Source organism: Aquarana catesbeiana, linkage group LG01 (genome assembly GCF_042186555.1).
Source record: "Aquarana catesbeiana isolate 2022-GZ linkage group LG01, ASM4218655v1, whole genome shotgun sequence".
Lineage (NCBI taxonomy): Eukaryota > Metazoa > Chordata > Amphibia > Anura > Ranidae > Aquarana > Aquarana catesbeiana.
In genome coordinates, this window is record NC_133324.1 from 130,087,630 (window position 1) to 130,103,775 (window position 16,146).

The window sequence follows — 16,146 nt, forward strand, 5'->3', positions numbered from 1 at the left end:
CCCCCCCCCCCGGTGCCAGAGGCGGTCGGCGTTTGTTCCCGGGCGATCAGAGTTGAGGGGGAGGCCACCCCCTCGCGATCGCTCCCGGACGAATGAAATCCTTCCTCTGCCTCTGTAATGTAAACAGAGGCAGAGGAAGTGATGTCATCTCTCCTCGAGCCGGTCTTTTTCGTTCCGGCGCAGAGGAGAGAAGTCATCAATGTGAGTTTGCACAACACTACACTAACAGTAGAACACGCAGGCACACTTTTCACCCCCCGATCACCCCCCTGTACCCCCTGTCACACTGACACCAATAGCAGTTTTTTTTTTTTTGCATTGGTGTCAGTTTGTGACAGTTATAAGTGTTAGGGCAGTTAGGGTTAGCCCCCTTTTGATCTGGGGTACCCCCTAACCCCCCCTAATAAAGGTTAACCCCTTGATCACCCCCCCGTCGCCAGTGTCACTAAGCGATCGTTTTTCTGATCGCTGTTTTAGTTACACAGGTGACGCTAGTTAGGGAGGTAAGTATATAGGTTCGCCGTCAGCGCTTTATAGCGACAGGGACCCCCATATACTACCTAATAAAGATTTTAACCCCCTGTTTGCCCCCTAGTTAACCCTTTCACCAGTGATCACCATATAATTGTTATGGGTGACGCTGGTTAGTTAGTTTGATATAGTTTTAGGGCACCCGCCGTTTATTACCTTTATAAAGGTTTAACCCCCTAATTGCCCGGCGGTGATATAAGTTACGTTTTTAGGGTCAGATAAGGTCTGCGTCGCCCCAGGCAGCGTCAGGTTAGCGCCAGTACCGCTAACACCCACGCACGCAGCATACACCTCCCTTAGTGCTATAGTATCTGAACGGATCGATATCTGATCCGATCAGATCTATACTCCCCAGCAGTTTAGTGTCCCCAAAAAAACGCAGTGTTAGCGTGATCAGCCCAGATTCCTGCTAGCACCTGCGTTTTGCCCCTCGGCCCAGCCCTGCCCAGCCCACCCAAGTGCAGTATCGATCGATTACTGACACTTACAAAACACTAAGCACACATAACTGCAGCGTTCGCAGAGTCAGGCCTGATCCCTACGATCGCTAACAGTTTTTTGGTAGCGTTTTGAATAAGTCGCTAACAGTCAGGAGCTTTTTTGCCTGTGAGTCTCACTAGTGTACCCCTAAATTTAGAGCCCAAAATGGCATATCGAAGGTACACTAGTGAAGAGGCCTACACGTTTCTGAGCATGACAGATAGTGAAGAGGAAGTCACTCATCTGTCATTCAGTCATTCAGGCTCAGAATACGATCCTGTAAACGACAGCGGCTCCATGACAGTTAGCTCTGACGACGGAGTTGTGGTCCCTGCCAAGGTCAAGCGTACCAGACCCCGAACAACTTCTTCTGTCCTTGAAGTGCAAGAACCGCACGGCTCTCGTATGGAGCAGAGCAGTACCAGCGCCGCTATTCCTTCTGGTGAACTGGCAAGCACCAGCGGCCTAGTACACCCTGGTCGTATATCCAGCACTGCAGTATCACGTGGTGACGTGGCGAGTCCCATAAGTGCAGTTCAAGCTGGCGAGGTGGCAAGCACAAGTAGTGTCCCGCTGCCACCAAGAAGAAGACAAACAGGCCTGTCGTGCCCATAGTGCCCTTCCTGCTGCATTCGCCAATCCGAATTGGCTACCCACCACTTCTGCAGCACCCGTACTCCCCCCATTCACTGGCCAACCCGGAATTCAGGTGGAAACAGTTGATTTTACGCCACTGGATTTTTATTCGCTTTTTTTCACCGAAGATCTCTATAGATCTTTTGTGGACCAAAGCAATTTATACGCTGGTCAACACATCGCCACTATTCCCCAGTCATCCCTTGCCAGAGATTGGAGACCAATTACGGTCTCCGAATTTAAGATCTTTCTGGGCCTTTCCCTCAACATGGGCATAACTAAAAAGAGTGAGTTGCAGTCATATTGGTCCACTGACCTAATTCACCATATGCCCTTGTTCTCTGCCTCCATGACCAGGGCACGATACGAGCAGCTTTTGTGGTTCATGCACTTCAACAACAATGAACTTCGTCGTCCTCGTGGAGACCCTGAATACGATCGACTCTACAAAATTCGGCTCCTCGTAAACCACTTCAACGTTTTGCAGACTTGTTTACTCCCCATCAAGTTGTCTACGTTGATGAGTCCCTGATTAAGTTTTCTGGTGCTTGTCATTCAAACAGTACCTTCCCAGCAAGCATGCCAGATACGGGGTCAAGATGTATAAGCTCTGTGACAGGGCCACAGGCTATACATGTAGTTTTATGGTTTACGAGGGCAAAGATAGTCACGTAGAGCCGACAAACTGCCCTGACTACATAGGAAGTGCTGGCAAGATAGTGTGGGACTTGGTGTCACCCTTATTCGGAAAGGGTTACACGAGCGTGCCACTTTTTAGTCACCTTTTTGATCATCAGATTGGAGCATGTGGCACCGTGCGACCTAATCGCCGGGGGTTTCTCCAGCGGCTTGCAGATTCCCGTCTTAGGCTGGGGGAGAGAGCCTGTTGGCAGTGTAATAATTTGCTCGCTATGAAGTGGAGGGAGAATAAGAATGTTTTCGTTCTTTCCTCCCTTCATGCAGACACGACGGTCCAAATTACTACGGCGACTGGTGTTGTGGAGAATCCCCTCTGTGTCCACGAATATAACCAAAATATGGGAGAGGTGGACCTCAACGACCAGTTGTTGGTGCCGTACCTAGTTGCCCGTAAGGCCAGACGCTGGTACAAAAAAAGTCTGTTTATTTCAATTGGCTTTGCTGAACGCTTATGTGCTATACAGAGCTTCAGGACTGACTGGATCCTTCCTTAAATTCCAGGAAGAAATCGTCAGAGCCCTTCTGTTTCCAGATGGTGCTCCACCTCACCTTTCCCAACCAAATGCAGTAAGCCGGCTGCATGAGAGGCATTTTCTTTATGTCCTCCCGAGTACCCCTACCCAACGAGCCCCCTAAAAAAGATATCGTGTCTGCAGCAAGCGCGGATTTAGGCGTGACACCCGGTATTATTGTCCCTTCTGTCCTTACAATCCTGCTCTTTGCATTGGTGAATGTTTTGAACGCTACCATACACTAGTATTCGTGTAGGGTACAGCACTGCACAGACTAGGACACACTTTCACAGGGTCTCCCAAGATGCCATCGCATTTTGAGAGACCCAAACCTGGTACCAGTTACAAAAGTTAAAGTTACAAAAAAAGTAAAAAAAAAAAAACACGAAAAAAAAATAAAATAATAAAAACCAAAAATAGTTGTCGTTTTTATTGTTCTCTCTTTCTATTCTCTCTCTATTGTTCTGCTCTTTTTTACTGTATTCTATTCTGCAATGTTTTACTGTTGTTATGTTTTTATCATGTTTGGTAACCATTTTTTTTGTTTTCAGGTACCCCTTTCAGCTGCAGAGCGGATTTATTTATCTTGACAGCAACAACGTTTGCTCCCACGATACATAAAGCCGTGACTCCAGCGCTGTCGGAGGTGATTTCACCACCACAGTTACATACTTCAGCATATATGCCGAAGCGTGGGGGCAGCAGTGGGTGGAGGAGCGATTTGCTCCTGCCTTTTGCGGGAGGATGCCCCTATGCTTCGGCATATATAAACGGTGCATGTATGCCCATTGTTAGAAGTGGGTGGATGAAGGGAGGTATTCTAATGGTGGGCATACCCACCGATCAATATCTTTTTTTCGTTCAGCCCACAGGCTGCATGAAAAAAAAGTTTACAATATATGCCCAACAAGGACCAGCAATGTACTGGTATGTTGCTGGACTTTGAGTGGTTATACCAGAATGATGCCTGCAGGTTTAGGTATCATTTTGGTATCATTCTTTTCAGCCAGCGGTCGGCTTTCATGTAAAAGCAATCCTAGCGGCTAATTAGCCTCTAGACTGCTTTTACAAGCAAGCAAGCAATGGGAGGGAATCCCCCCCCCCCCCGTCTTCCATGTTTTTCTCTGGCTCTCCTGTCCCAACAGGGAACCTAAGAATGCAGCCGGTGATTCGGCCAGCTGACCATAGAGCTGAACAGAGACCAGAATGGCTCCAGTCATCTCTATGGCCTAAGAAACCGGAAGCTACAAGCATTTCATGACTTAGATTTCGCCGGATGTAAACAGCGCCATTGGGAAATTGGGAAAGCATTTTATCACACCAATCTTGGTGTGATCAGATGCTTTGAGGGCAGAGGAGAGATCTAGGTTCTAATAGACCTCAATTTTTTCAAAAAAGAGTACCTGTCACTACCTATTGCTATCATAGGGGATATTTACATTCCCCGAGATAACAATAAAAATGATTAAAAAATGAATGGAACAGTTTAAAAATAAGATAAAAAATCAAAAAAATAATAAAGAAAAAAAAAAAAGCACCCCTGTCCCCCCCTGCTCTCACGCAAAGGCGAACGCAAGCGTCGGTCTGGCGTCAAATGTAAACAGCAATTGCACCATGCATGTGAGGTATCACCACGAAGGTCAGATCGAGGGCAGTAATTTTAGCAGTAGACCTCCTCTGTAAATCTAAAGTGGTAACCTGCAAAGGCTTTTAAAGGCTTTTAAAAATGTATCTAGTTTGTCGCCACTGCACGTTTTGTGCAATTTTAAAGCATGTCATGTTTGATATCCATGTACTCGGCCTAAGATCATCTTTTTTATTTCATCAAACATTTGGGCAATATAGTGTGTTTTAGTGCATTAAAATTTAAAAAAGTGTGTTTTTTCGCCAAAAAATGCGTTTGAAAAATCGCTGCGCAAATACTGTGTGAAAAAAAAAATGAAACACCCACCATTTTAATCTGTAGGGCATTTGCTTTAAAAAAATATATAATGTTTGGGGGTTCAAAGTAATTTTCTTGAAAAAAAAATTATTTTTTCATGTAAACAAAAAGTGTCAGAAAGGGCTTTGTCTTCAAGTGGTTAGAAGAGTGGGTGATGTGACATAAGCTTCTAAATGTTGTGCATAAAATGCCAGGACAGTTCAAAACCCCCCCAAATGACCCCATTTTGGAAAGTAGACACCTCAAGCTATTTGCTGAGAGGCATGTCGAGTCCATGGAATATTTTATATTGTGACACAAGTTGCGGGAAAAAGACAAATTTTTTTTTTTTTTTTTTTTGAACAAAGTTGTCACTAAATGATATATTGCTCAAACATGCCATGGGGATATGTGAAATTACACCCCAAAATACATTCTGCTGCTTCTCCTGAGTACGGGGATACCACATGTGTGAGACTTTTTGGGAGCCTAGCCGCGTACGGGACCCCGAAAACCAAGCACCGCCTTCAGGCTTTCTAAGGGCGTGAATTTTTGATTTCACTCTTCACTGCCTATCACAGTTTCGGAGGCCATGGAAAGCCCAGGTGGCACAAAACCCCCCAAATGACCCTATTTTGGAAAGTAGACACCCAAAGCTATTTGCTGAGAGGTATAGTGAGTATTTTGCAGACCTCACTTTTTGTCACAAAGTTTTGAAAATTGAAAAAAGAAAAAAAAATGTTTTTTTCTTGTCTTTCTTCATTTTCAAAAACAAATGAGAGCTGCAAAATACTCACCATGCCTCTCAGCAAATAGCTTGGGGTGTCTACTTTCCAAAATGGGGTCATTTGGGAACCCCACTCCCTCCTCACTGGCTGTGGTTGACAGCAGCAGAGGCCAATGGCTCTCATTGCTGTGTCTGAGCCAATGAAAAGGGAGAGGGCCGGGGGAGCCTCTGCTCTCTTGCATATTGTTGGACCGAGATTGGGCTCAGTTAAGAGGGGGCTAGAGGGAGCTCTATACATAATTTTTTTTTACGTTAAAGTGAAAGTAAATTTCCATCTCTTGCGCTACATATAAGTAAGCCTATAATATAGCTTACTTATTGGTAGTGTAAATATCTCCTAAACGTCCCCTGGTTAGGAGATATTTAGTGTACATGCAGCCAGTGATGTCACTCATGCGCTGGAGTGACTTCATTGTGGCTCCGGCCAGTCACAGAGCCGGAGTCCGCCTACCTGGAAGCAAGACAGGTGAAGATGAGAGCGCCTGCAGCGCTGACATCTCGGCACTGGAAGAGCTTAGTTTTAAGATAAGTTTAACATAATGTTAAACTAGCATACTAGCACATTATGACATTACCTTGCAGGTACAAAAAATGTCCATAGAATGTATTAAGGTGAAAAAAACTTTCTGCCTTTTAAAACTACTTTAAAGCTGAATTCCGGTCAACATTCAGCTTGTTTATCAATGTGTTGCAAATCATATCTGTCTGCATTGCCTTGCAGCAACAGATATATGCCATATTTTCAGGCTACAGCTTTTATTTTCCACTGTAGAAGGGATTGGACTATAGGCCCTGGAACAAGGGAGGAGCAAGGAACTTAATTTGCAGTTGCCTTATGATAAATTTCTGGGTTTTGTTTGTGTTTCAGACGCTGTTGTTGCAGAAAGTGTTGTTGTCATTAAGAAACTCCTACAAACACAGACGGCTCATCATAGTGAAATCATAAAACACATGGCAAAACTCCTTGATAATATTACTGTAAGTATGTATTCAATTTCGTTTTTATTGATAAGAATAAACCGACTGAACAAAATGCTTACTTGTTCCCCTTGGGCCACAACTCTTGTCTTATTAAGGCCAATAAGGGATTGTTCACACCTGTCCGTACTCTGAAATGGGTGCAGGTTAGTGGTCGTTTAATAGCAGCAGTGTGGGTTGATTATTATTATTATTATTATACAGTATTTATATAGTGCCAACAGTTTACGTAGCGCTTTACAACTTGAGGGTAGACAGTACAAATACAATACAATTTGATACAGTAGGAATCAGAGGGCCCTGCTCCTTAGAGCTTACAATCTAAGAGGGAAGGTCAAGAGATACAAGAGGTAATAACTGTGGGTGATGTGCTAGTTTAACATTATGTTAAACTTATCTTAAAACTAAGCTCTTCCAGTGCCGAGATGTCAGCGCTGCAGGCGCTCTCATCTTCACCCGTCTTGCTTCCAGGTAGGCGGACTCCGGCTCTGTGACTGGCCGGAGCCACAATGAAGTCACTCCAGCGCATTCTATGGTTGATGCCTTAATTAGCCCATAGATAAGTTCAACCATTGGTTTGACTGAAAAACAATGGCTTGTTTACCCCATCCGTACACTTGATTGGGATAGGATATTCCTCCACACTGATTGGCACTGATAGAGCGGGGAAAATCCCACAGGGTGGGTGTACAGAAGTCGATCGGTACATGGACTTCTGTACAACCTCCCTGCCCCTCCCTTAGAGTCCAAATTTCTGATCCATGTCTGGCCAGCTTTACATTGTTACAACATAAGGCACTGTTTCCTATTTTCTTTTTCAGTTTATTGAAATGTTGCAAAATAACATTTCATTCATTTCTGTGCACCACAGCTGAGCACTGTGGAAAAAAAAAAAAAAGCATGCACTGTAACCCACTTCAAGCGTTTTCTATGTGCTTTGGCATTGGGACTTCAATGCAGATCAACTGAACCAGTGTGAATGAGCCCTAAGGTGTGGTACACGCACAGTTTTTTTTTTTGTTTGTTTCTTTTTATTGTTCAACCCAGCAGGCTGAATGAAAAAAAAAACACTGAAGAGCAGGTCGCAAGGAGATGCTGTAACAATCTGATGTTAGTACATTGATCCCCCCCCTCTGCTGAGCTACTGTGTTCGGACAGGGGGCAGCCCCACAACCCCCCCGCCAGAACACATTGGTCAGCGCTCTCAGCCATTGGCTGAGAGCGCTGATTGGATGACAATTGGCAGACCTTTTTTGGTCATGGCCCTTCGATAGAAGGCATACTGGCTGCCATACCCATGGGCAGAATACCGACTGGTTTCTGTTGAACCACCCAGTGCCGCTTGATTATTGACCTTTGTATATGGTCCTCAACTCTTTAGACTGTCCTGTTTGTGTAAAGTTGGCGGAAATGTGACAGGTTGCAACATTTTAATTGCAGCCAGTGCTTTCCAAAGTGTGTAACTGATTGACCAGGCATTGCCTTTTGTGATTTATGAAGGGTTAAAAAACACTTCCAGACAAGTGAAACCTGTTGGTGAGCTACTAATGCTCTTAAAGGATAACTTTACCTTTTTACAAAAAATAATAAATGCACATTTTTTTGCAGTAAAAACATGTGCATTTATTTTTTGTTGTAGGAACCTATAAAGCAGGCATGTCAGTGTATCTGCTTGCTCATACCTCGTACAATTAAGCCGATACACTCTGACAGAGTCAATGACCTACCACAGCGCTCACAGTGCCATGGTAGGTCATTAAGAACTACAAGCCGACAGCTGCTAAGGCTGTCGGGACTTGTCATTTTCCATTTACAGAACACTTTCTGTCCTAGGATTGCACTGCTGCTGCTCCATAGATATAGTACATTGAATGAATGTTGTCACCTTAGGACAAGATGTGAGTTTCTGGCAGTATCACTTTGGTGAAAATAAGTGAAAACGGCATAGAAAAAGAAAACCGGGTTTAGATACGCTTTAACCACTTCAATACAGGGCACCCCCCCCCCCCCTTCCTGCCCAGGCCAATTTTCAACTTTCAGCGCTCTCACACTTTGAATGACAATTGTGCGGTCATGCAACGCTGCACCCAAACTACATTTTTATCATTTTCTTCCCACGAATAGAGCTTTTTTGGCGGTATTTGACCACCACCAAGGTTTTTATTTTTTTCTAAACAAAGTAAAAAAAAACAGATTTTTTTTAAAAATAATTTTTCTTCGTTTCTGTTATAAAATTAAATTTTCTCCTTCACTGATGGGCATTGATGAGGCTGCACCAATATGCAGCACCGATAAACGGCACGGATAGACATCACTGATGGGCACGGATAGGCGACACTGATGGGCAGCACTGACAGTCGTTACTGATGGGCAGTGATTGGCAGATGTGGTGTGCACCTCTGATGGGGCTGTGCTGATAATAAATGCACTGATTGTCAGCGCAGACCCCCCCCCCCCCGACAGGAGAGCTGGCAATCGGCTCTCCCTGTCAGTGCGAACTGAGTAAAGCCGTTTACCGGCACTTCCTGGTTACCGCTGTGATTGGTCACAGCTGATCATGTGGTAAAGAGCCTGCGTCATAGGCTCTTTACCACGATCCGAGATGCGGTGTATCGGAGCAACACATGGCACCACCGATTGCTGCGCGCACGAGTGGCTTATCCTGCTGGGCGTCATGTCACGTCCAGTGAGGATAACGGAGCCACATTGCGGACGGGAAGTGGTTAAAAACACATTTTCGGTACCAAGTAGGCCCTTTTTTCTACTTGAGATCAGCCTGAATTTTTGATAGCATGGATTTGGTTGAATTAATTCTTGGTAATATTGTTCTCGCTACCTCAAGGATAAACTCAACTTCAGAAACATATAAAACCTTTATTTAGAGAGTAACATGTTCCCATGCCTAGAGCATGGGAACGTTACCCTTTGAAAGCATGCAGGGGTTCCTCTTGTGCGCAGCCATTGTCACATTTAACAGTCGCATAATTTATTAACAGAGTTCTGTGAAAGCATAAACTAGAAGTACCATCTGCCGCTCACAATGGAACATGGGTGTGGTTATCACCACCCTCGAAGTACATAGACATTTTCTCCAGCTTAGTAACTAAAAGACCTTACAGAGGCATGGGTAGAGAGCTGTTGAAAGTGTCTGTATGAGTGTGACTTTGCATCAGGATCCACTTACGGCAGGAGCAATGCTTAGCAGGCTCATGTAAAAAAAAAAATAATAAATGCAGTTTCTTTAAAAGAACTGCTTTTCTTATTTTTTTCATAATGAACCTGGCCTTTAAATGAAAACTATACTAAGGTAAAATATAATGGCCATAATACCAGCCTGTGGAAATGCTAGTTGCCTAGAGATCATGCCGTTCTACTGGCAGTGACCTGGAACACACTTTCCAGATCTAGAAAGTTAAAGTGAAGTCAGGAAATCCTAAGTGCTTTCATCTGGTGCTAGAACATAACAAGTTTGTTCACCATGACAGCCAGCCTGGCAACTAGCATTTTAGAAGGGGGGATCAGCAATAGTCACTTTAATTCTTCAGTTTGGGTTCCTTTATACAGCAATTTATTGCTACGAAATCTGGGAAGATCTTTGATGTGCAAGCAGCATTACCTTGAAGAAACTGGTCAGGTTTCTGTTTACTGGTGTCTACTCCGAGAAGGAATAATTTCTCTTTGATTGCTATAGATTACCATTTTTGGTTCTCTACTAAAGATGATTACCTCTTTGATCTCTAATAGCAGGGCTCTATATTTTATGAATTTAATTTGGGCTTAAAGGTCTCTCTGTACCCAATCACTGACTGCAGTGACCTGCTAATAGGCGGTAACCACCCTACTTTTATTGGAACGCTCTCGCACTCACAATATGGTGACTTCATAAACCTAAGTGTTTATTTCACAACATGGGCTTGCATCATGTGTATATTAAGTGTTTCGTTTAGATACAAATTTTGTTTAATGGAGCTCGTTTTAAAAAAAAAACAAAAAAAAAAGTGTCTGCATATTAGCAAAGCCTTTGCATAAATGACTGACCTCAAAGTATCCTCTTCTCTTGTGCAGTTACATTTTGCTTCAGCTTGTTGCTGTGGTGACTTAAGTAATAAAGTAATTTGCCTATTTTAAACTACATCATGGATAATATAAAATCATATTTTCTTTTAATTTGCCTGAGACTTTACAGATCGTGTCAGAAATAATTTTTGTATATACCCGAGTCCATAGAATCCTGAATATTCCTCTTTATTGCAAAAGGGGGTGGCAAGACAACGTTTGGAATTTTTTCTGCCACGGAACCTAAGGTCTTAAGCCTCGTACACACGATCGGATTGTTGACAGACAGAGCGTCAGACATTTTTCCGACTGGTATGTGCCTGGATTTTGTTTTGCATACTAACGGCACACAATTGTCGGCCAACAAACACGAACATAGTGATGTATTACGTGAAATTTTAGCTCTTGCGCTCCACCCTTTGGGCACCTTCTGCTAATGTCGTGTTTGGTGAGCATTGATTCTGAGCATGTGTGCTTGTACTTTGGACTTTTGTGTGACAGACTTGTGTACAGACGAGACGAAAATCTGACAGCAGACCATTGTCCGCCTAAAATTTACTAGCCTGTCATCCAGCATTTGTTGGCCGAAAGTTGGACAACAATTGTCAGATGGCACATACGAACAGTCAGATTTTAGGCAAACAGTCTGTCTTCACACAATTCTCGGCTGAAAATCCAATCATGTGTACGAGGCTTTAGTGTAAAATAAAAAAAATCCCTGTTTTCTATAGAAGGAAGTCAGATTCAAAAACGTGTGTCTTGGCACTCATTTCTCTACGTGAGAATGTATTTATAACATTACTTTTATCAAATGCCAGTAAGCTAATACTTGATCATTCCTTATCCCCACAATGAAGTGGAAAGGCTTTTTATTCTTTTAGTGAATCTAAAATGCATCACAGAGGGTTGAAAAACTGCCTTTATGCGAGTATGTATGCAGCCCCTGAGAGCGATCATGCCTTGAGTACCAGGGAGTAGAGGTAGACTATTGCTTGATTCGGGATGACAAGGGACCTGCAGCCATTGGATCTCATCACATTTTGTAATCAAGTTTCTGCTAAGTACACGAACACTGAATTTTAATGCTAGGGGAAATATAATTTTTAACGGAACACTTTGTGGAAAAAAACCCTACTCTGATAAATGTAAGCAAATAATATCTGTAGTGATAGTGTTTGGTATATTCCCTTTTTTTATATTTTTTTAATTCACATTTCTCTATTTTCTTAATATTTACTTGCTGACTACCCTGATCCTTGCAGCAACTGGAACAAACTAGGCAAAGATATCACAGTATGATTGAAGGTTCTCCTTTAGATTTATTATAGAATTTTAGTTTAGCAATTCAGTTGCTCAGCTTTGTTGTTTATCTAAAAGTTTATGTGCAGTGTGTTGTAAACAGATTTTAACCTGGCCAGCTTAAAAATGCCAACTGTAACAAGATGTAGGCAGGATTCCCACCTCTGTTTAAAGGCACAATGCAGGTTTCCTTAAAATCCATGGAAATGTATGAAAATACACATTGATGCATGTTGCATTGCATGTCAACGTCAAGCATCATGGGTTGAAACATGCATTGACATGTTTTCATGTATTCCATCAATTAAATGTATGTCTGTAAATTCAGCCTTAAGTTACTGTTTAACCACTTAAAAGACCGAAAGATTTAACCCCTTCATGACCAGGCCATTTTTTTGCGATACGGCACTGCGTTACTTTAACCGACAATTGCGCAGGCGTGTGACGCTGTACCCAAATAAAATTGATGTCATTTTTTTTCCCACAAATTGAGCTTTCTTTTGGTGGTATTTGATCACCTCTGCAGTTTTTATTTTTTGTGCTATAAACTAAAAAAGAATGACCATTTTGAAAAAAAAAACTACAGTATTTTTTACTTTTTGCTATAATACATATCCACAAAAAAATTAAACTAATTTATTTATCAGTTTAGGCCAATATGTATTCTGCTACATATTTTTGGTATAAAAATTGCAATAAGCGTAAATTAATTGATCTGCGCAAAAGTTATTGCATCTACAAAATAGGGGATAGATTTATGGCTTTGTTTTTTTTTGTTTTTTGTTTTTTTTTACTAGTAATGGCTGACTTGTCCTGTAGACAATGCGCAGATGTTGAAGGATCCAACAGATAAGAAGTTGGAATTTCTTTTTAAAAACAACATTTCTCTTGCGGGTTCAGTCGTTCAGCCAGCATTGGAGGCGATTGGAGTATCTCAGTACATAAAGGACCAGTTTGTAGAGGTACTCAAAATTATTCCTGACCAGCAGGCCCAGCAGTTGGCTGGTATATCAGAAGCACTGTGTTTCACAGTAGATGCTATGAAAGATTCTATTCTCCAAGCCTCACGAATCCTATGGTTGAAAAATTGGTCAGCCGAAGCGCCATGTAAAAAGCTCTTGGCCAGTTTCCCATTTCATGGTGATCGGTTGTTTGGAGACGATCTGGATAAGTATATCCAAAGAATTTCTAATGGGAAAGTTCTCTTTTACCAGTGAAGAAGAACTTTAAACGTTTTTCCTTTTTAAACGTGCATCTTCTCCAGTGCCATGGGCATCAGTCTCCAGGCAGTCTCGACGGCTTCCACCGTCAGGTTCAAGAGAAAGACCTCAAGGGCAGTCCCAGGGCCAAAAGAGGACCTGGGGCAGGAAACCCGCGAAGCTAAATACTAAAGCCTTCTTATGAAGGGGCGTCCCCGCTCGCTCAAGTGGGGGGAAGGCTTTTACACTTTTCTAAGATCTGGCAGGAACAATGTCAGGACAGATGGGTGGCTTCCTCAATTTCTCTAGGTTACAAACTAGAATTCCGAGAATTCCCGTCTCCTCGTTTTCTGAGATCAAACGTTCCCAGAGACCCAGGGAAAAGGAAGTGTCTCTTTCTAGCTCTGCATCATCTCTTGTCTCAAAAAGTGACATCAGAGGTTCCCACAGAAGAGCAGGGATCAGGGTTTTATTCAAACCTCTTCACGGTGCCAAAACCAAACTGGGAGGTCAGACCCATTTTAGATCTCAAGGATCTAAACCGGCACTTGAATATCCGTTCCTTTCGCATGGAGTCAATCCAATCAGTTGTCTCCATTCTACAAGGAGGAGAATTTTTGGCATCGATCGACATCAAGGATGCCTATCTCCATTTGGCAGTTTTCCCCGCTTGTCCTAAATTTCTGCGATTCGAGGTAGAAAATGGTCATTTTCAGTTTGTAGCTCTGCTTTTCGGTCTAGCTACTGCACTTTGAGTATTCACAAAGATCCTGGCCCCTCCTTTAGCCAGGTTAAGGGCTCGGGGTATAACAATTCTAGCCTACTTAGATGATCTGCTCTTAGTAGATCAGTCAGTTACCCGCCTAAACCAAAGTTTAGTCTCAGCCGTGAGTTACCTAGAATTCCTAGGCTGGATTCTCAACCTAGAGAAATCCTCCTTAAAACCATCAAGGAGATTGCAGTACTTGGCTGATCATAGATACAGGTCAGAAGAGGGTATTCTTACCCCAGGAAAGGATCAGTTCCATAAGGGAACTGATTTGGCTTGTTAAAACGAAGAAAAATCCTTCTATTCGGCTTTGTATGAAGTTGTTAGGAAAGATGGTGACCTCCTTCAAGGCATTCTTTATGCGCAGTTTCATTCAAGACTGCTGCAAAACAGTATTCTGTCAAATTGGAACAAGAAGGTCCAGGCTTTAGACTTTCCAATGCGCTCATTCCCCGAGGTGCATCAGAGCCTCAATTGGTGGTTGATATTCAGCAATCTTCAACAGGGGAGATCCTTTCTACCAGTAGCCTGGAGAGTGGTAACGACGGATGCCAGCCTTCTAGGCTGGGGAGCAGTCCTGGAAGAAGCGTCTGTCCAAGAGAAGTGGTCCAAGTCAGAGAGGATCTTGCCCATCAATATTCTGGAAATTCGGGCAGTATGTCTGGCCCTAGAAGCTTGGACGCTCAGACTACGGAATTGTCCTGTCAGGATCCAATTCGACAATGCCACGGCGGCGGCCTACATCAATCACCAAGGGGGCACGAAAAGTCGTGAAGCCCAAAGAGGTGAATCATGTTCTATCTTGGGCAGAAAGCAACGTCCCTTGCCTATCGCCGATTTTCATTCCAGGGATAGATTTCCGGGAGAATGGTCCCTTCGACATTTTTCTGTCAATATGTCAAACATGGGGTGTTCCGGACGTGGATCTGTTCACGTCCAGATTCAACAACAAGGTCGACAACTTTGTTTCAAGGATGAGGGATCCGCTGGCATGCGTAACAGACGCGTTGGTCTTTCCATGGGATCAGTTTTCACTGATCTATGCATTTCCCTCCGGTTCTGCGCCTTCTTAGCAGGATCAAGCAGGAAGGGAAGGAGGTGATTCTGGTGGCCCAGGATATCTTGGTTTGCCTAGATCATAAAGATGGCGGTAGGGGATCCTGCCACTGTGGCCAGACCTTCTCGCGCAAAGCCCAGTATTCCATCCTACCTTATAAACGCTAAATTTATCGGTTTGGTTGTTGAGACCCACATTCTAAAGGACCATGGGCTGTCACCTTCAGTAGTTTCTACTTTGGTTAATGCTAGGAAGCCGGCCTCCAGAGTCCTATATTATAGAGTTTGGAAGGCATATGTCTGCTAGTGTGAATCCAGGGGTTTGCAACCCAGAAAATGTCATAAGTAGGATCCTTAAATTCCTACAGATGGGATTAGAAATTAAGCTGGCCTTAAGTACTATCAAGGGCCAGGTGTCAGCCTTATTGGTCAAAGTCTATTTAAAGGTGACCGCTCAGATCCGCAAAACAGATGTTTTGTTTGTATTGCCAGACTGTCCTAAAAGACGTTAGGCAGCGTCAAAATCTACTATTTCCAAATGGGTCAAGTGATTGTTCAAGCTTATGGTCTAAAGAGGAAAATTCCTCTATTTCATGTTAAAGTGCACTCCACCAGGGCTGTTAGTGCTTCTTGGGCGGTGCATCACCAGGCCTCCATGGCTCAGATCTGTAAGGCCGCAACATGGTCTTCAGTCCATACATTTACCAGATTCTATCAAATCGATGTAAAAGGTCATGAGGATATCTCCTTTGGTCGCAGTGTATTGCAGGCTGCAGTATGAGTCCTCTAGTCTCTTAATGCTCTACTTTTTGTTGTTTCTCCCTCCCTTCAGTTGCCATTGCTATGGAACATCACACATAGTAACTACTATGGCTCTGTGTCCCGTGATGTACGATAAGATAATAGGATTTTTATAACAGCTTACCTGTTCTTTTCTTTGAAGAACATCACGGGACACAGAGGTCCTTCCCTTCTTTGTTATACACGTGTATTGCTTAGCTACAAAACTGAGGTACTCCCAGTAGTGGGAGGGGTTATATAGGCAGGGCACTTTTTGTCTTGGTGCCAGTGTCCATCAGCTGAAGGTGGCCTATAGCCCACAAAGTAACTACTATGGCTCTGTGTCGCGTGATATACTTCAAAGAAAAGGATTTTACAGGTAAGCTGTTATAAAAATCCTCTTTTTCTTCTAGACCTCTCATAATGCAACTGACTAGCTACCC

The 16,146-nt window shown here is 43.3% G+C and overlaps 1 protein-coding gene across 2 annotated transcripts in view; it reads left to right on the plus strand.

The window, feature by feature from the left end:
* AP3B1 (adaptor related protein complex 3 subunit beta 1) overlaps positions 1-16,146 on the plus strand; it is a 524,279-nt gene that overhangs the window by 256,670 nt on the left and 251,463 nt on the right. For both annotated transcript variants that reach the window (XM_073623849.1, XM_073623855.1), the window contains exon 14: positions 6,435-6,544. In XM_073623849.1, the coding sequence (XP_073479950.1) occupies positions 6,435-6,544 (110 nt within the window). The remainder of the gene's footprint in view (positions 1-6,434; positions 6,545-16,146) is intronic.